Source organism: Platichthys flesus, chromosome 22, assembly GCF_949316205.1.
Source record: "Platichthys flesus chromosome 22, fPlaFle2.1, whole genome shotgun sequence".
NCBI classification, from domain to species: Eukaryota; Metazoa; Chordata; class Actinopteri; order Pleuronectiformes; family Pleuronectidae; genus Platichthys; species Platichthys flesus.
The window spans coordinates 2,348,441-2,368,940 of NC_084966.1; the positions used below are offsets into that span (position 1 = coordinate 2,348,441).

At 42.5% G+C, this 20,500-nt stretch overlaps 2 protein-coding genes across 2 annotated transcripts; one reads left to right on the forward strand and one right to left on the reverse strand.

The window, feature by feature from the left end:
• Positions 1–4,006: 4,006 nt before the first annotated feature.
• On the forward strand, positions 4,007–7,412 carry hpxb (hemopexin b). The gene is made up of 10 exons (XM_062381070.1): positions 4,007–4,162; positions 4,683–4,708; positions 4,817–4,903; positions 5,007–5,164; positions 5,253–5,406; positions 5,666–5,878; positions 5,971–6,063; positions 6,612–6,742; positions 6,819–6,966; positions 7,045–7,412. Exons 1-10 carry the CDS (start codon positions 4,098–4,100, stop codon positions 7,269–7,271), a joined length of 1,302 nt encoding a protein of 433 aa, XP_062237054.1. The 5' UTR covers positions 4,007–4,097; the 3' UTR covers positions 7,272–7,412.
• Positions 7,413–10,682: 3,270 nt separating this feature from the next.
• Positions 10,683–12,999, reverse strand: LOC133933832 (gap junction alpha-3 protein-like). The gene is made up of 3 exons (XM_062381069.1): positions 12,931–12,999; positions 12,303–12,856; positions 10,683–11,977 (listed from the first exon to the last, which is right to left on the reverse strand). Exons 1-3 carry the CDS (start codon positions 12,997–12,999, stop codon positions 11,119–11,121), a joined length of 1,482 nt encoding a protein of 493 aa, XP_062237053.1. The 3' UTR covers positions 10,683–11,118.
• Positions 13,000–20,500: the final 7,501 nt, after the last annotated feature.

Sequence of the window (20,500 nt, forward strand, 5' to 3'; positions counted from 1 at the left end):
CTGACTACTCAACATCCATTTGAGGGCGTTGTTGTTGCAGAGATCAGTCTGAACACAACACTGACCTGGGGACAGTGGTTACCTGATAGCACTTAGGAGTCTGGTGAGACACTGAATATTGTGCATGTGAGATAAAGTTGCAATGAAAGGGACTGTGTGTGTCCCAGCTTTAAAACAGCTACAGACATGTTCACTGGGTTTATGTGTCACACACAAAGAGTTGGATTACAAAACATTACAAGGTGGCGATCATGGCAAGACTGAGATTCAGAACCCAAGTGTCCTTTTCCCTAAAGCTACAAAACAAATGTAAAACTGAACCTTTCATTCGGGTTCTGATGGGTTCTTTTGCATTTCCTCTCTTTCCAGACAAAAGCAACCGAACCCCATTAGAGACAACAGGACTTTTCAGAGCACGATGTTGATGCGTTCTCATTCAGAGAGAAGACCCCTCCCTGGGTTCTCAGCCCTGCTCACACCAACCACTCCACAGCCCAGAGATGTGACCTCCCCACCTCCGCCATCTTTCACCCCACGGCAGTCGGTCTTCTCCCCCGTGTCTCTTACTTCACCTCCTCCCTGGGTGACTCAGGCGCTCTCCAACCTGGAGCAAGGAGAGAAAGAACTGCAGGGCCTCCGGGAACGACAGCAGTCCGAGGTGGACGAGGTGAACCGCCAGTTGGACAATGCGGCGATTGAGGCTCAGAGGGAGGAGCGGCGTCTTCTTGAGAAGATCAAGCAGGACCACAGAGAAGCCCATCGGCATCTAAGCCAGGTCAAGAGGGAGAATGCTGCAGCCGTGCGGGTTGTGCAGTCACTTGTTGACCAGCAGTTTAGAAAGATGGGACAACTGAAGGAACAGATCCACAGATGGGGAAGTTCTGCTGGTGGATCCAACAAGAATCAGCTGCAGAGAGGCGTGGCCGAGGTCACCCAGCCTTGGGAAATCTCTCTGACACTGAAAAGAGTCAGTTTCCTACCAAGTCCTGAGTCCAAGACCCTGAGCTTAGGGGAAGTTGGTGTTTGTGAACAAGGCATGACGTATCCCATCGGTGTCTGTGGAGTCCAGGGACAGAAGTGTGCCCTGCACTCAGGGGACACAGCCTTTTTAAACCTTACCCCTCTTGAAATCCGAAAGGAGCCACAACCAACCAGAGGTGGACGGAGGTCCAGTCCAGAGGGGATAAACACACGCGTGGTCCGGAAGCTTCACTCATCAAGCTCCACGGAGAATGAGGATGAGCTGAAGTCGCCCATTCTAAGACACAGAGGAGTGTCTGAGTCGTCTCAAGATGAAGACCTGGAGTCCGTGGGCTCAGACATACAGGGGCAGGATTTCTTCCTCTCCATCCCATCAGTGTCCAGTCAGGGAGAATCTGAAGGTGATGAATCTGATGGCAGACACAATGGAACACAGAGGTGCTCCTCCCTAAAGGGTAGGAGGAAGCAAAAGACCCTGGTCTTGGTCTCATGTGAGGACAGATGCTGTGATGTGGCGACATCTCCAGAGACGAGAAGGAAAAGTTCATTTTCCGCTCACAGTCTCATAGATCTCTCTATTGGACATCTTCCTCGGTCTCCAAAAGCCAAGAACTTCAGTGAATCATCCGTGGATATGGGAAGCCCTCCATCACCAGTGGACAGTGAGGATTCCAGCTACACATATACTGTGAATACACCTGTTAATGGATCTCTGAAGCAGCAGCAAAGCCGCTCCATGTCCACTGCTGATCTCTCTGGTAAACTCCGCCCTTTGTTCAACAAGAGTGACAGCAGAGGATTCAGGAAGGTGAACAGAATGCGACTCGCCTCTGAACCTTCAGCTCGTGAAGGAGTCCGTGGAAACGCCACAGAGTCTGAGAGGAACAACATCAGCTCTGATCAACACCAGTCGAGATCCCCGGCTCGGGTTTCACAGGGTTCAGGTTTAACCCGTGTGAGCAGGTCTCTGTCTATGTCGGCTATTGAAGGTGATGAATTACACGTTCAGGATTCACAACCACACGACAGAGAGAAGGAGGAAGTGGTGCCAGCTTTGAGGGAACTGGAGGAAGAGGGCGGCTCGACTGCTCTGGACTCAGCTTATCTGGTCAAACAGTTTGGAAAACAAGGATCCGGCCGCACTGACCTCAACCTGCCGAGCGGCATCCACGCATCGGTCAAAGGGCAACTGTTTGTGGTGGACTGTGGAAACGCCCGCATCCAGGTGACTGATCTCCAGAAGAATGTGGTGCAGCAGGTGTCTCCTTCAGGATCAGAACGATCTTCTCGTGTCTGTAACTACTTTGACGTGGCTGTGAACTCAAAGGGCCTCATGGCTCTGACCTGCGCTGCTGAGCGAGCTGTCCTGGTGTTCAGCCGTCACGGACGCCTCCTGCAGACCTTCGGAGGCACAACGAGTGGTTCCACCAACGAAGAGCTGGACGCTCCCAGAGGAGTGACCGTCAACCGTCAAGATGAGTTCATCGTCGCTGACATAAAGCGCGGGACTTTAACTGCCCTCAAGCTGGAGCCCAAAACTGGGTCCAGGCTAGAGCGCACCGTGGTGACCGGGTACCACCGACCCTACCTGGTGGCAGCATGTCTCTCCACCGGGCTCATGGCAGTGTCAGAGCGAGGCAACGAGAGTGGACGCGTCCCGTGCATTCGAGTCCTGGAGCCTGGATGGAACACTATCCGAATCCTGGGCGTGTGCTCTGGCCTGGGGCCCGTCCTCACCTGCCCTTGGGGCCTCTGCATCGATGGCGATGGGGACGTCCTGGTGGCAGATTGGGGGAAGCAGCACCACCAAGTTCTTTACTACCCGTCTAAGGGTTTGGGCTGGCCTCTGGTGAGCGAGCACCTGAGCAGCCCGAGGGGTCTTGCTCTGCTGCCTGACGGACACGTGGTGGTGTCGGACAGTATGAACCACTGCCTCAAGATCTACCGCTACAAATAAACCACAGAGGAAGATAGAGAGCGATGTGGATCAATCTCAGACTAATCACCAACAACAGAGGGATTATATTTGTATCAGAAATGTATTATGTGATTTTCTTTGAGTTGAATTTACAGCCTCCACCTCTTACATGTTATAATCTGAGATTTATAGAGAAAATGGGTCATGATTTTATTCATTATTATAAGCAAGTGTAGAAGATTAGCAAATATGTTTTTCTTACACCTATTCAGCACAGAAAGAATACAAGTAGTAGATAAATAATACTATTGCATGTTCTTAAGTTGACCCTGAGTGTTTCTAACATTTGGTGAATCATGATTCTTTGTACCTGATGGAAAGTTCACAATGTAGTGAATCGTGCATATGTTACAAAAGATCGAATTGATCATTAACCCAACCTCGTATCAAACTTTGAAGTTGACTTAGGGAGGAGCTAAAGAAGTTTGACTGTCTCTGTGAGTAAAAAGAATTAAACTTTATTATGTTAAATCCAATTTTGCATGATGTTGTTTTTACTGTCTACTGCCCACACACATTTTCTTCAACTGATAATCATCAAACACTGGTTAAGGTGAACTAATTTTTAATAAATATAATATAATTAGAGATATTGTACTGAATGCATTCATTTTTTGCATTTAAGTAATTATTTATAGTTGGATTCTAAAGATACTGAATACTTTATTATTTTAAACACAAAAATAAAATGTGTTAGACAGTAAATAGTATTTATTCTAGACTGGTTGTGTTATTCGCACATCACCACACAATCTCAAAGGTTATGTGCATAAGCTTTTGGACAATGATAAATTATAAATTCATTTGAAATCTGCATCAAGGGTAAATCATTCAGTGAAGCTTTAGCAGCATTAATATATACCATTAAATACAGATACCAACATTATTCTATAGTTGCACATGAAATTTTCACTTTTATAAGATAAAGATATCATCAGATAGCTAAATTGAAACGAATGATTCTGACTCATCATGAAATTCCCTGTTTTTGCAACAACACAATTCTCGGCAGCCCCATCATCATCTACGCAAACACACACGGAGTTACCTAACATGTTCACACACACACTTCAGTATAAAAGTGCAGATCCAGCTGCTGCACAGCTACTTTTCCACAGTGACTCATCAGGACCACAACATGAACCTGTTCACTGGATTTCTGCTTCTGGGTTTGGCACTAGCCTCCGTCAGCGGAGCCCCAGCGTGAGTATTAATCATCTTACTTGAATTAATTATCACTCGCTATATGTCAATTAGACTGGAAGGCTTTGTGCGTGGAGTTTGAATAGGGACACAATTTCTTGTTGGATTTAGTTTCACATGTTTAAGATTCTCACATATTTTCCTGCTCTGTAAATCAGCAACAAACACACGTATAAATAAACGGATAGAAAAACAAATGGATTTATGAACATACATGTTAATAAAGACATGTTTTGTCAAGACAATCTTTTTGGTGGATTAGGGTTAGGGTTAACCTGCCTGCTCTGTATTGTCTCTTATCAGTTTGAAACCAGTGCAGAACGTAAAGTAAATGTTCAAGTCACTGACCAGTAGTTTGAAAACTCTGTTTGCTGGTTCAAAGTTCAATCTGTGGATCAGATGAACAAACACAAGAGAAGCTGAGTTGTCATGTTTCCTGAAGCACTGGTTGTTTCCCAGTTCTCCGACTGCAGGACTTTGGAAAATGAAAAGTAACTCTGATCTTTTTGCTCCTTCACAGGCCTCCACACGGTCCAGCCGCTGACGGTGGGTTTTTAAATGTCTCTGCAATGAGCCTCACACATTTTGTGAAACCATCATTTCATGAGCACTAGTGGTTATTTAAGTTGCATTATTTCTAATTGTGGAATAAAGATGGAGCTGCTGTTCCAGACCGGTGTGAAGGGATCGAGTTCGATGCCATCACTCCTGACGAGGAAGGAAGCCATTTCTTCTTTAAAGGTGAATCTTAAATTAGGCTTGAACATCCCCAGTGTATCAGCCTCTTTATCAAAGAAGCTTTTGGACTGTTTATAAAAAGTATAACAATAGAGGTTTCTCTCAGGTGCCTACCTGTGGAAGGGTTTCCGTGGTTCGGCTCAGCTCTCCAACGAGTCCTTCAAGGAGCTGGACGACGTCCATCACATCGGCCATGTTGACGCCGCGTTCCGCATGCACAACATAAAGAACCCAGAGGACCATGATCACATCTATTTCTTCCTGGTAAGACCCTCAGAAGAATTTGGTGCATGTCTGTTAAAGAAAAACAAAGATCAGATGGAGAGACAGATGTTTCTTTTCTAATCTCCAGGATGACAAAGTATTCAGTTACTACAACCACACTCTGGAGAAGGGTTATCCGAAGGAGATCCAGGAGGACTTCCCAGGAGTCCCCTCTCACCTGGACGCTGCTGCGGAGTGTCCCTCCGGAGAGTGCATGGCTGACTCAGTTCTGTTCTTCAAGGGTGTGTTTGCCTTCAGATTAATTATTATATGGCAGCGAATTCTCAGTGTTTGAGAAAGAGAACACACCTAAAGGTTGAAGGATTTAATGTCCTGAACATTTCCATGTTTGAATGATTTCAATCGGTTGAAGTCTGCAGAAGATGTTGCTGAACAAAGCCCCACATCATCAGTTCTTATCAAATCCAATGTGTTACAGTTACAGAAGATGAATGAACGAGTGGTGGAGATGATTGACAGCCTCTCTCTCTCTCCTCAAAGGACACGATGTGCACGTGTACGACATTGACACGAAGACGGTGAAGACCAAGACGTGGTCCCATCTGCCCGTCTGCACCTCGGCTCTACGCTGGCTGGAGCACTACTACTGCTTCAATGGTCACAACTTCACCAGGTTCCACCCGGTGACTGGAGAGGTGACAGGCTTGTACCCCAAAGACGCCCGCAACTACTTCATGACCTGTGACAACTTCGGTGAGAAAGGGAAACACGTCTGGTTCAAATCCTGCATCGTCCAGATTCAAGTGTTTACTTTATAAATGCGTCCTCTCTGTTTTTCATTGCAGGACATGGAGGAGATTACAAAATCCCTAAATGCAGTGAGATCAAATTAGACGCCATCAGCACTGACGTCACAGGGAAAAAATATTTGTTTGCAGGTATGATTCATGTAGGCGCCATTTTTTGTAACTTTAAAAAAAGGAAATAGAGAAAAAGACACTGGAAATGTTTCCAGGGGACCCAAAAGAGTGATGGACCTGGCTGCTCCTAGTCGGTGGTGATGAAACAGCTGTTTCTCAGTGTATTGCTGCTAAACTAAGCTAAGCTAAGCTAAGCTAAGCTAAGCTAAGCTATGCTAAGCAAATCCCCTGCTGACTGTTCTTACCATAGACACTGTCTGTGAGCAGCTTGTACAAACAGGAGCCACAAGGTGATTGTTTCCATAGACCAAAAATAAAGATGGCCGATGTGTCTCCACTTCCTCCAACAACCAGGAAATTAAATCAAGCCGACACCCATCAATAACCACGCCCATACAGACCACGGCCACAATAACCAAGCCGTTTAGACACGCCCATGCATATTTTTTTGCACTTTGTAACGTTTTTAAAACTTTATTGTCCAAATTTTACCAAACGATAGTTGGAGATGCAGAGCTTTAGTTGTAAATTAGCTTCATTCTCCACATTGTCCCCACTGTGCTCAGGCCCAGTGTACATGCGTCTGGACACTCGGCGTGACGGGCTTCACGCCTTCCCCATCACCAGGTCGTGGAGACAGGTGACCAAGGGGGTGGATGCCGTCTTCTCCTACACTGACAAACTCTACATGATTAAGGTAGGTCTTCAAATGGCCGTCCCCCCTCGTGCTGTCTTCAGAAAGGTGTTGAGTGTCCTTTTTGTTCCCCCTGCAGGATGAGGAGGTTTACATCTATAAAGGAGGAGCCCACTACACCCTGGTCGAAGGCTACCCCAAGTCCCTGAAGGAGGAGCTGGGCATCACAGGAAGCGTGGACGCTGCTTTCCTCTGTGACGACGACCACAAGGTCCACATCATCCAAGGTAAAAGAAATTCAACTGTACATAAATTAGCTGTTTGCTTGCATGTGATTAACAAACATCTAATTTTCCTTTCAACAGGACGAGAGATGCTTGAAGTGGACCTCACCGCCACGCCCAGGGTGGTGAACGAAAGGTTCCCCTTGCCTATATCCGACATCGATGCTGCTTTGTGTGGTCCAACCGGAGTTGATGTTTTCAAGGGCTCCCAGTATTACCACTATGACAGTCCCATGTTACTGGCTATGGGCAGAATGGCTCCTGTGGCTGAGGATATCACCCCAGAGATGATGGGGTGTCAGAAATAGGAGGCAGGGATCTTACCAAACAAAACAGGGAGACAGTGTTTGCATCACATGCTGACGTCTACACTATCATCATCAAAATCTAGGGCATGGAAACATCTTGCTTCTTCACTGGAAGGTTTGACGAATAAAAGGTGGAAAGAATCTGAATCTGTCAGTTGTAGTTATTAGAAACGTTATTTAACAGCTTTAAAATCACAGCAGCAAGGTGCTTTACACGTTAAAGAGGAAAAAATGAAGCTAAACAATAGTTAACATTTAAAAAGAAATCAAGAAACAATTAAAAGGGTTTCTAAAATTTACTGGAAGACAATGAAGAGAAGCTTAAATCAGATTTGGTGATTATTAAGACATTTTCTATAAAAGATCATTTATTTCTGGTTCGTTACTCTAACTCATTGAAAACCCGAACAAAGGGAGGTTCACAAAATAGTTCCAGAGTTTGACCACTAGATGGCCCACTGCTCAAATTAATGTGATTAGGGCCGAATCAGATTCCCTGTAAAACCAAGACGAGCTTTGTAACAAGATGAATTATCATTTCAAAACGTAAATCTGCATATATAGCAAATGTGGTGAAATCCAAGTTGGTATTTTGCATTAAATCCATAAGCAAAGGAGCCTGCCTTAAACTAGCTGAAATGCAAGTTCCATGCAAGCTCAGTCTCCAAACTTCAATCTCTGAGATGTTGGCCCTAATTTAGAAAAGCTGCCGGGGCTGAAACTGTATTTCCTGCAAGAAAAGGGTTGAACAAGTTAAAAGGCTTCATAGAAATTGAGTAATATTCAACAGCTGAGCCACAACAGAGTCACAGACACATTTCCTGCCAATAAAAACCAAGCGTTCATCACAAAATACATCTAAACGCGTCCCTGTTCCCTCTGGAGGACTCAGAGTGTTACTGGGAGCTTGTGTTTTCATTCAGGTTCAGATTCCTGCTCATTTATGGATCTTGATATAAAAAAAATGACACATATTTATACAATTTAAATCTATGAGGCTGTTTCTTTTGATGTGAATTTCAATTATTCTGGCCTTGGTGCCAGTTGCTTTCCTGAGTGGTCCTGGTCCCTCTCATTATACGGTAGTTTCACCAGCCGTCACGTTGGACCATACAGACACAGTCCAGAGGTCGGGACGGTATTAGTCGGCATTCAAGGCCTTTTCACTCCCTGGAGAGGTTTTGTTCAACCAAAATCCCCGGGACATTGAGCAGACATAAAAGAAGAGCTGGCCTCAGCACAGCCTGATGGGCGAGGCCATGGACACACACACACACACAAAACACACATGCCAGTGCACATAGAAACACCAGTGCACGTGCACGCATGCATAGCAGACAGTATGGACAGTTCTCATCGTAAACTCAGAGCCAACAAGCACTATTAATGAGTGGAGCTGAGATCATTCTAATGTTTTATTAGGTCCATTTAATCAACATTCATTCTTTTATTTATTCTATTTAATCGTATGTTTTTTCCAAATCGTAGAAACTAAGATTTGATTTGTTTCATCCCAACAGATATGATAGTTTTTAACCTTGTGATGCATCTTCTTGAGTTCTTTCCCAAGTGGAGAACAAAGCTCGTCTTCCCCAGCAAACACAGTCGAGAGATGAAACTGTAGTGAATCTATTCTTCAAACATTTCCAGTGTCATCAGATTCTACAATCCAGTCCCCACAGGATCCAGTGTTTGGGTTCATTCATCCTCAAAGAAAACACCCACCATGACAGAGAACCAGTGTGATACAAAAAGTTTATTAAGTAACAGTTCTGTAAACATCTGAGGTAAATTAACATTTACATCAACATGTTCTTTCACATAAGGTTCCGACGCAAGGCACTTCTCTTCAAAGACACTTTTTTTTACAGTGGGAGTAACAGCGGGGGGCTTGTCCCAGTTTGTAAAAAAATCCCACCACACAACATCTGTATTCCAAAGTGTTTAAGTCTCCCAATTTATTTTTTCAGTACAGAAAACTGTCTTGTCCATTCCAAGTGTCAATCCCATCGTAGTATTCCCATGAAAAAACACAAATATGTTAAAATCCTTCATATCCTCCCTCCTGGGACACTATTTGTTATTTTGTCTTTTCTATTTATATCTTCACATCTTCATAACAACGCCCCTATAACTATCTAAATGTGCAAATCTTTATCTACATTTTAAAGGTAATAGGAACAGCTCGGAACAACAAGATTCTGAAAAATAATCAGGAATAAAAATAAAGAAAAGTTGGTTTAGAGACAAAGTTCAACATAATGTCTTTTTGTGGAATTCTCTCTTCACAGTAGATTCATGAAAATGTTGTAAAACTGATCTCGGGGTTGAAGCCATGATTGTTAGGGTTCAGGGGTCAGATCTTCAAAAAAATATATATATATATACCTTATAATAATACTTTATTAACTCATGTTTATGATGGTATGTAGAAGTGGTTGCATTCATGACAACATTAAAACTAAGGAAACAATTAAGATTGGTAGAACTACACCTTGAGGGGCCAATGATCTCAGTGTCAAAGGTTCTGATGCAGAAAGAAGTTCATGGATCAGCAGATGCTTCGTGTAAACACTGTTGGGAAGTTGCTGCAACACAACTGAATTTAGATCGGCCATTTTAAATACAAAATATATTTTTTCTTTCTTTTTGGCAGGAATTAAAGAACAGGAAAATGAACATTTTATGTGGGATATCAGTAAAGAACTAACAGAAGAATAAAATCACTTTGGTAGATCATACTTCTCTGGTTTTGAAAAGGCTCTAAAAGCTACTGTTCATTCTACAGCTCTATAAGAATATAACTTGGAGTCCGCCTGCGCCGAGGAGAGCTCGACACTTCTGCAACACACTGCAAACACAAGCACCAGGAAGAAGCTGAACTGATCGTTGTGCTCTGCTCAAGTTGCAACGCTTTAATACTTTTAGATTTCTGGATTAAGATCAACTCTTCCAACATTGGGTTTTTGCATAAAGTGACCAGTGGAGCCAGTGGGAGGAAACGCTGAAGCTTCTTTGGATTTCTGAGTCAAATCTTTCTGAATTGCAGCTTGATCACAACTTGTTTTTAAACATATGTAGTTTAGTTATATATCCTGTTGCATCTATTAATACTTTAATCATTATATATTTACATATTTATAAACTTTGCATAGTTAACCCTGATATAACTGCAGAGATGTCATCTAGTAAACACGGAAACAACTGAAGGTACACACACACACACACACACACACACACACACACACACACACACACAGCCTGGGAAGCCTAAGGACTATGTCTCAGGGTGGGACAGCTTCAGTCGGAGCATCCCTCTCTTCATTGAAATGACAGGCCGGGTAAACGCTGTGCACACAAACACACAGTTGGACAAACACACAGCTCCACCGTCACGCAACAAAAAGAAAAATAAAGAAAGAAACAAAAGTGCAAACCTCTCGTGTGATGTCGCCGCAAAGAGATAAAAGTAAAAAGATGAAAATGAAAGAATATCGCTGCCTCTCCGCTTCCAAACCTATCATCATCACCTTTATACTGTGAGTGTGTGTGTCTGTGATTCCCATTTCATGGGCCTGTACCTTCCTGCAACTCCTTTACAAAGAGTGTGTGTGTGTGTGTGTTAGAGGGACTGTGGTCAGAACAGTGAGTTTACAGATGTGTCGCTGTAATCTGGCCAAACTCCTTCCTCTGCTCGGTGATTCTGACTCCAGCTGCTTCTCAACATCTGCCTCAGAGCGTCAGTCTTCTTCTGGAGGATGTGCTTGTGGAGTTTCATGAGAAAAACTGCTTATGATCTGTAGGTTTTTCAGGCCTGTGTGTACGGTTGTGCACCTGTGTGTTGCAGCTACACTGCCAGGTCATCCGGGCGAGCTCGGACGCAGCTGCCCTTGCCGGCCCGACTTGGCTTCCGAATGTCTGTCGCTGCAGCACATGGAGGCTGATGCATCTCCGCCCGGGTCACCACGGTGAAGTCGTCGTGCGGGACCATCCAAGATGCTGTGGTGACAGCGGTTTCCTCATCCGACGCCCTCTCCTCCACCATGAGGGGGTACAGAGGGGTATTACGAGGAAGCGTGGGACACATGGAGCGTTGCACCTCTTGAGGAGGCAGTGGGGTCATCTCCCCCTGAGGGGAGGAGGAGGCGGAGGAGGGGGGAGAGGGAGGAGGAGGAGGGTCGAAGGAGTCTTTTCCATTCAGATCCTGCAGCTCCAGTGCCATGTTGCTCCAGTTCTGCTCCATCGCCCTCAGCTGCCCGCGGCTTCCAACGCTCACTGTGTCTCCATTGCCATAAAAGGAAGTGGGCAGCCTCTCCAGCAGGAAGTCGTCTGGGTGGAACGGGGCGCCATCCATCTTGAGCTCTGCCGGCAACGATTCGGCGGCCATGTTAGGGCCCAAACCTCTGGAGGCTTCTTCTGTTGGATTGTAAGCTCCTCCCTCAGCGTCTCCGCCCCCCACCGCGCCCACACTGGAATACGCCGACAAACAGTTGAGCACGGATGGCGAGGTCTGCTCAGGTATCCTCTGTGCCTCTCTGCGCCGGGCCGCACACAGCAGCAGCGACTCGCTGTCAGACACAAACTCGTTGGTGACGCCCTGCTTGACCTTCTTCCAGCCCAGGTGGTAGATCTCCAGCAGGTTGAGCAGCAGAGAGACGCAGGCAACCACCAGCATGAAGATGATGAAGATGGTCTTCTCGGTCGGCCTCGGAGGAGAAACAAAAACAAATTAAACTCAGGTGACAGGAAACTGTATAACAGAGGTAATGTGTTTCATTTGAGATAAGAGCCGACAGGTGGAGCAGCAGGCAGAGGCAGGGTGAGACAGATTCGTTCTTAACAGTTTCAAATATAGTTTTATTTTTCATTTCAGCATCCTCTCCAGAGGCTCTGTCTCTCTTGGACATTTGCTTTCTCACATTAAGCCGCTCAGGAGAATGTCCTTAACTATCATGAGCAAATGCATGACCCCAACATTGACCTTAGCTCTCAAACACAAGGGTCAGATGTCCTGTGATCATCTCCTCTCACCTGGAGATGAAGCAGTCCACAGTGTTGGGGCAGGGCCAGCGCCCACATTTGTAGAGCGGCCTCAGGTGGAAGCCGTACAGGAAGTACTGTCCCAGGATGAAGCCCACCTCAAACAGAGTTTTGAAGATGATGTTGAAGATGTACGTCCTCAGTAACGCCCCGCGGATCCTGATCTTCCCGTGCTCATCACGAATCGGTGGCTTCTCCTTCTTCCCACCTCCTCCGTTACCTACTCTGTTGTGATAGAGGTTGTCATGGTCCTCCTGGTGTTGTCCGGCCTTCCTGACCTCCTCCTCCCTCTCCCTCCTCTTCTCCTCCATGCGGACGATGTGCAGCACGTGCCCCAGGTAGATGAGCGTGGGCGTGGAGACGAAGATGATCTGCAGCACCCAGAAGCGGATGTGGGAGATGGGGAAGGCCTCGTCATAGCAGACGTTCTCGCAACCGGGCTGCTGCGTGTTACAGGTGAAGTCGGACTGCTCGTCTCCCCACACCTCTTCTGCTGCTGCCCCCAGCACCAGGATGCGGAAGATGAAGAGGACGGTCAGCCAAACCTGGGTGGGAGAGACGAAGGTTAAGATTCATGAGCTCACTCGGTTAGTTTTCATCCCGTTTGACCGTCGGTCACCTTTCCGATCACAGTGGAGTGTTCCTGAGCGTTCTCCAGCAGCCGCCCTAGAAAGCTCCAGTCACCCATTCTTCACTCGAGGTTCTAGCCTGCATAGAGAGAGGAGACACGCAACAGTTTGATAGATCCAACAAGTCCACAACCAAGACCTGCACTGAGGTCAGAGCATTACAAAGATTCACAGATTTACCAAAATATTCTTGTATCGTCAGTGATAAATCCATCGACCAGAGATCAGAAGAAAATCAATATCTGGAAGAGAGAGATCACAGAATATTCTCATTTATATTCAAAGGTCAAGTATATTAATCTTATCTCACTGCTTTAAATGAATCCTCTAAAATACCCTGATAGTCGAGTTATGGTCCGACACAACCAGACTTGTGTTTCAGTTGAACTAAATTAAAGAAATGAAGAGAACAATATAATCTCACCATCATCCCTTCATCCTCTCTTCCCTCCCTCATCCCTTCTGGTTCAGTTTGGTGAACACCTCTCACATCTTTCCTGTATAGTTCAAGGAACTGACTCCTGAGACAGAACCTCCACAACTTATCAATTTCCATTCAAACCTTTAAATCACAAATATTTGGGGCTTGGTCTATTTCTGGTGAACAGATTTTTGACTTGATAATGCAAACCTGCTGGCATTTGTGCACGTAAGGAGAGACTGGTATGAGCCCGCTTCGTCATTTATATGTGTACATTTACATGCAGACGTGTATGACATTGTCTGTGTGTGTGTGTGTGTGTGTGTTTGCACGCTACAGGGCCGGCTGGCTGTGGACACAATGGTGTGTGATCTGTGGGAAGTGAATGAGTGGATAACAGGTTGTGCCGTTCGAATGCTGGACTCATCACATCCCAGGAATGCTGAGGAGGGCAAATGTTTGCCTGGGATCAACTGATACACACACACACACAAACACACACACACACACACACTGGCACACACAGAGACACAAACACACACACCGTTACAGTAGCACAGACTGATCCTCAGCCACCAAACCAACTGCCCTCTAAACAAGAGCATACACATGTTATAGAAAAATACCAGTTCCCTTTAGAAGCATAATAATAAAACCAAAGAGTGAAATTCCATCAAAGTCTAATGCAGCTGTTTCATGAGTTGTTTATACAGAGACACACCTCGTTTAATATTGTAAAGCTTCTTTGCCAAAGCAGTTCACACAGAACATTAAAAAGAAACCATCCTACAGCTCAGCTAACCACACGACAACACCAATAAACCATGAAACTGACGCTGGGATGTAGCGTCGCACTGGCGTGTGTACATATACATGATGTGTTGACGTGATGAAATACCGTCCGTCACCACAGACAATAGAGAAGCTGCCAGATGGATGTTGTCCCGGCCGGCCGGTGCTTCTGATGGATCACAGGTCTTTGTGCTAAAACGCACCAAATAGTTCACGTGCACCCGAACACTTTATAAGATGTGCAGCGAGTGGAGCAGTGTTCATGTGAACTGAATCACATCCATTCATATTATAAATCAGTTCCATTAACCAGGGGGAGCTCACATTCTTCATGTGAACACGGCCAGTGATGACTTTATGATGCTGAATGTCCAAATGCCCACAGGAACACAGGGAGTGTACACATCGGATTAAAGTGCATAGATAGTGAGTCAAGGTTGTGTATGAATGTGAATGAAGTAGCATGAACATATCAAAATGTCTGTAATGCTGCTTTAAAACATTTCTTTAAATAAGATATTAGGATTCTATAAGGTAGAATCTGTGTTAACTGTGCAGTGACGGAGAGTATAAGAGAATCAAGTTGTCCAATGTAAAAAAACACATGCATTCACTACATTGACAGTTTTATAATTATATAATGATGCAAGATTAAACATTTCTATAACTGTATATGCAGTTTTTAATATTTATAGCAACTTTTAACATGTAAATATGCACGTTATACACGTTATACACTTCATGTAGTAAAATGTAAATAGGATGAGTGGTAGAAAAACTATTTAGGCTGTTGAGATAACTTGTTTTTCACAGTTAACAAATACTACATGCAGATAAACTATTTATTTTTATTTAAAGGTAGCAATATTGTTAATGCAACTTGTGAAGTTGACATGTTAAGTGTATAAGAGAAACTTTAAGGCAAGTATCTATCTTACTTATCTGAAACACCTCAGGTTGTAACTTATCAAGTGGACAACTTGTTGAAAAGCTTTTAAAGCCAATCAACAGAGTTTTAATGACTGTTTCGGTTTTAAATGGGTTTTAAATGACAGAAAAGGCTCAAGTCTAAAAACGGTTCATTAAGGTCAGCTATTGGATGCAGCCTACTTCATCAGCCTATTAGTGGAATCCTGTCCTCCTTTTTTCCCACGGGGTCAGGACGCATCATGTGAGGTGCTGATAATCCAGCAGGTGGAAGGATGATAATCCCTCCTCTTCCCTCCCTCATCACTCCATCCTCCTCCTCCTCCTCCTCCTCCTCCTCCTCCTGATGATGCTGCTGCCTCTTACCCCTCTCCTCCTCTGGACCACGGCTCCCTCCACTTCTCTTCCTCCTCTTCTTCTCTCCTTCTTTCTCTCTTCTGTCTCTTTTTTAACTCCCACCCGTGGGCTCCAGGCGACTAAAAGTGAGGAGTGGGTGAGATTAGTGTGAGAGAGGAGGGAGAGAGAGAGAGAGAGAGAGAGAGAGAGAGAGAGAGAGAGAGAGTAAAAAGAAGAGGGGTTAGTCTAGTCAAAAAAAGGGGGGGGGGTGACCGATCCCACTGTCACTGCGTCCCAGTGCAGGGGGCGCACGAGGGGGGTGGGTGTATGTGAGAGTGAGAGTGCACGTGTGGGCAGAAGCCAGTGCTGTATAAAGTAGGGGAGAGCGGGGTAATGTGAGACATTTCTTACATTTGTTCCCCTCCAGAGGAGCTAAACTTATATATCAGTAAAATGTACACATTTCCCATTAATTCAGGATGTGTCCTAACAATGGAAATGATCAGAATGTCTTCAGGTCAAAGGGCAGTGAAATTATGATTGTTTTTTAAACAGTGGTCTTGTGTCCCACTTTACCCCAGCTACGGGGTAAAGTGAGAGACAGACCATAGAAATCAAGGGGGTAAAGTGGGACACATACTTTTTCCACTTTAAAACTACCATAACAACACATGTTGTACTAGTTAAGATCCCGACAGCTAGATTGACAACCAAACATTCCAAAACTAATATCGGACTAGTAACAGAATCATGGGGATTGGTCAATTAAGCACATTTATGATTATTATGATTCATGTGATGTCTTGCACACCCTAGCTTACCTACACATTGTTTCTCTGTCCAATTGGCAGGACAACGACATTATTTTTCTCTGCATATTCAAATCCCAGTTCACGGCACTTAACTGGAGCAAGGCCATGGAACTGGTCAGCTAGTTGTTTCAAGTGTTTGGCTCCTCCTCCATCTCATCTGTGAATATTCTCTTTACCTCAGCTACTGCACCCCAGGCTACTGATGTTACTTTCCCTTTCTCTTTTTTCTTTATGAATCTTTTGAGGGTTGTCTTATCAATATTTCTATCCCTTCCAGCTTTTCTTAAGGACTTCTTTCCTTGCATGACCTCAGCGGCTGCACTCTCCATCTCTGTGAGGGGTGTTTGGCCCCAGGTTGTCTTCCTGGTGTAGTTTCTTGGTATGATGGCTTTTCTACAATGTTTATGACATTAGAAATAAAACATATATAATTTAATATGACACTAAAATATGTTTAAGACTAAACTTAACTTGTGCTTCAAAGAGAGACACTGTCTCACTTTGCCCCACAGCCACCATTTTAGAAAAAACAACATCTCTTAGCAATCAGGCTACTCTTCAGCTAGCATCAATCACATGGTTTTATATGTTTAAGTTCATCAACATGTATGATATACGTTTTTCTACCTGAATCAATTTGTTTTGACACAACAGTTGATTAAGTTCAACAAGAAAATGTACTTTTACATGTAAAAAACACATTTTTGTGAAAAAACATACTTTCCACAGCACCAGCACCAACTTCTCCTTCATGGCAAGGGGGGAATGGGAGGGGCTTGGAAACATAATAGTCACATGACCACAAATGTGTTCCGTTGCCTAGATACAGGGGGTGTCTCACATTACCCCGCTTTCCCCAAAAGTGCCTTCGGTAAAAGTAACGCGTCAGAAAATGACTTGAGTAAAAGTCTTAAAGTTAAAACTGAATGAAAAAGTTCAAAAAAATATGAATAAAATATTATAGACAATATGTCATGAACTGGATTCACATAAAAGTGGCTAGGAGATGTAAAATATGATAAAACCAGAAATATGATGAATTGTGATTTTCTGTTGAAGCACCCTCTGGTGGTGAAAAGGAGGAAACGCAGGACTTATAGGTTTTTCTAATTTTAAATATAAAAACTGAATGAAAAGGTTCATAAAAAAAGATGTATAAAATACTTAAGACACTTTGTCATGAATTGGATTCAAATAAAAGTGGCTAGGAGTTGTAAAATAAGATAAAACTAGAGATATGATGAATTGTTATTTTCTGTTTAAGCACCCTCTGGTGGTGAAAAGGAGGAAATACAGGACTTACATGTTTTTCTAATTTTAAATATAAAAATGAATGAAAAGGTTCATAAAAAAATATGATTAGAATACTAAAGACACTTTGTCATGAACTGGATTCACATAAAAGTGGCTAGGAGATGAAAATATGATAAAACTAGAAATGTGATAAATTGTGATTTTCTGTTGAAGCACCCTCTGGTGGTGAAAAGGAGGAAACACAGGAATTACATGTTTTTCTAATTTTAAATATAAAAACTGAATGAAAAGGTTCATAAAAAAAGATGTATAAAATACTTAAGACACTTTGTCATGAATTGGATTCAAATAAAAGTGGCTAGGAGTTGTAAAATAAGATAAAACTAGAGATATGATGAATTGTTATTTTCTGTTTAAGCACCCTCTGGTGGTGAAAAGGAGGAAATACAGGACTTACATGTTTTTCTAATTTTAAATATAAAACTGAATGAAAAGGTTCATAAAAAAATAGGAATAAAATACTAAAGACACTTTGTCATGAACTGGATTCACATAAAAGTGGCTAGGAGTTGTAAAATAAGATAAACTAGAGATATGATGAATTGTGATTTTCTGTTGAAGCACCCTCTGGTGGTGAAAAGGAGGAAACACAGGACTTACATGTTTTTCTAAATTTAAATATAAAACTGAATGAAAAGGTTCATAAAAAAATATGAATAAAATACTAGAGACGCTTTGTCATGAACTGGATTCACAGAGAAGTGGCTAGGAGATGTAAAATATGATAAAACCAGAAATATGATGAATTGTGATTTTCTGTTGAAGCACCCTCTGGTGGTGAAAAGGAGGAAACGCAGGACTTATAGGTTTTTCTAATTTTAAATATAAAAACTGAATGAAAAGGTTCATAAAAAAAGATGTATAAAATACTTAAGACACTTTGTCATGAATTGGATTCAAATAAAAGTGGCTAGGAGTTGTAAAATAAGATAAACTAGAGATATGATGAATTGTGATTTTCTGTTGAAGCACCCTCTGGTGGTGAAAAGGAGGAAACACAGGACTTACATGTTTTTCTAAATTTAAATATAAAACTGAATGAAAAGGTTCATAAAAAAATAGGAACAAAATACAAAAGACACTTTATCATGAACTGGATTCACATTCAAATGTGGCTAGGAGATGTAAAATATGATAAAACTAGAAATATGATAAATTGTGATTTTCTGTTGAAGCACCCTCTGGTGGTGAAAAGGAGGAAACACAGGAATTACATGTTTTTCTAATTTTAAATATAAAACTGAATGAAAAGGTTCATAAAAAAATAGGAATAAAATAAAAAAGACACTATGTTATGAACTTGATTCACATAAAATTGGCTAGGAGTTGTAAAATAAGATAAACTAGAGATATGATGAATTGTGATTTTCTGTTGAAGCACCCTCTGGTGGTGAAAAGGAGGAAACACAGGACTTACATGTTTTTTTAATTTTAAATATAAAAATGAATGAAAAGGTTCAAAAATATGAATAAAATACTAAAGATACTTTGTCATAAAATGGATTCAAATAAAAGTGTCTAGCAGAGGAATAATAAGATAAAACCAGTGGTGTTTAAAATACTTGAAAGCCCTATTTGAGTAAAAGTAGAGATAAAAGTAAAAGTCACCCGTCAGAAAATCACTTGAGTAAACGTCTTAAAGTAGCTCATATTAAATGTACTTCAGTATCAGAAGAATCTTGTGTTAAAATTTACTTAAGTATCAAAAGTAAAAGTACAAGTTCTATTGTATATATATATATATATATACAATTATAGTAATTGCTTATTCATAGAGATTGATTGCTCCTTCAGGTCCCACTTTTTCCACAAGGTGGCAGTATTGTACTGCTCAGATGGAGCTGATGTTGTGATCTGACCAGAATATTATTATTATGATGATGATGATTATTTTTATTACAACCAAAATTGTATTATTTGTTTCTTATATCACTCTCACTCACTCTATCTATCTATCTATCTATCTATCTATCTATCTATCTTCATATATTGTTATCATGGTTTGGAGAAAAGATTAATTACATTTTTTACATATATGTATTTGTCTTCGTTTCCAATATGTCATAACCTCTAAAGTTGGAAGAGGTTTCAATGTATATTTATATATTAAATATTTCAATCAATTCTGCAGCTATATGATAAACTAGGGATACGTTGAGTCAAATTTACAACTTGGATGCAATAAAATAATGTCTATTATCAAAAGCCAAGTTAAAGAGATGTGTTTTAAAGTCATATGTATGATTTCCACACCTCCAGCAGCTCGCAGGTCCTCAGGCGGACTGTTCCAGTGAGTCAGAGTCAAAAACACAGTACCAATTCACTGACCAGTACCAGAGAAGCTGAGGATCTGTGTTGGTTCTGGGAGCATATGAAACATGTCTGCATGGTCCATGAAGAGCTTTGAAAACAATTAAAAGAAATTTAAAACCAGCAGGGACCAGTGCAGAGACACTGCAGAGTTCAGGGCTGGTGTGAACTCTTTACTGGTTCTGGTAACACTCAGGCTGCAGAGATCTGAATCAGCTGTAGATCATTTCTGACAGATCGGGGTCGACCTCACATTCGACATTACACAAGTCAAACCTGCTCAAAATAAGAGAAATACAGTCCGTTGTTCTGTTTCAGGGATAAATGAGTTCTGTGTCATTTTGGTGATTTATGTGATGCATCTCTTAAATATGTTTTTTTTTCTTGAAACAAATTTATGAAAGAAACTGATGATGAACAGTTTTAATGATTAACTAACTGGCTTCATTTCTCATTACATGTTTTTTCTCAGCGATTTTTCCCGTCAGCCTCTAAATTCAGATCAACAAACTCAGAATGAACTGAATCTGCCTCGAGATGAAGCAGTCCACCAGGTGGGGACAAGGGACATCTGGCAGCTGTCCTACACCACGTACAGGGTGATGCTGCAGGGAGACACACACATGCTGTTGTACTTATACAAAATCT

Bases quoted from the DNA above. Each gene is read 5' to 3' on its own strand.
- hpxb (XM_062381070.1), top strand. From the start codon at position 4,098: ATGAACCTGTTCACTGGATTTCTGCTTCTGGGTTTGGCACTAGCCTCC. The intron at 5,879-5,970 runs GTGAGAAAGGGA...TTTTCATTGCAG, and splicing joins CATGACCTGTGACAACTTCG to GACATGGAGGAGATTACAAA. The intron at 6,967-7,044 runs GTAAAAGAAATT...TCCTTTCAACAG, and splicing joins CAAGGTCCACATCATCCAAG to GACGAGAGATGCTTGAAGTG.
- LOC133933832 (XM_062381069.1), bottom strand. From the start codon at position 12,999: ATGGGTGACTGGAGCTTTCTAGGGCGGCTGCTGGAGAACGCTCAGGAA. The intron at 12,857-12,930 runs GTGACCGACGGT...TCTCCCACCCAG, and splicing joins ACTCCACTGTGATCGGAAAG to GTTTGGCTGACCGTCCTCTT. The intron at 11,978-12,302 runs GTGAGAGGAGAT...TTCTCCTCCGAG, and splicing joins GTGGACTGCTTCATCTCCAG to GCCGACCGAGAAGACCATCT.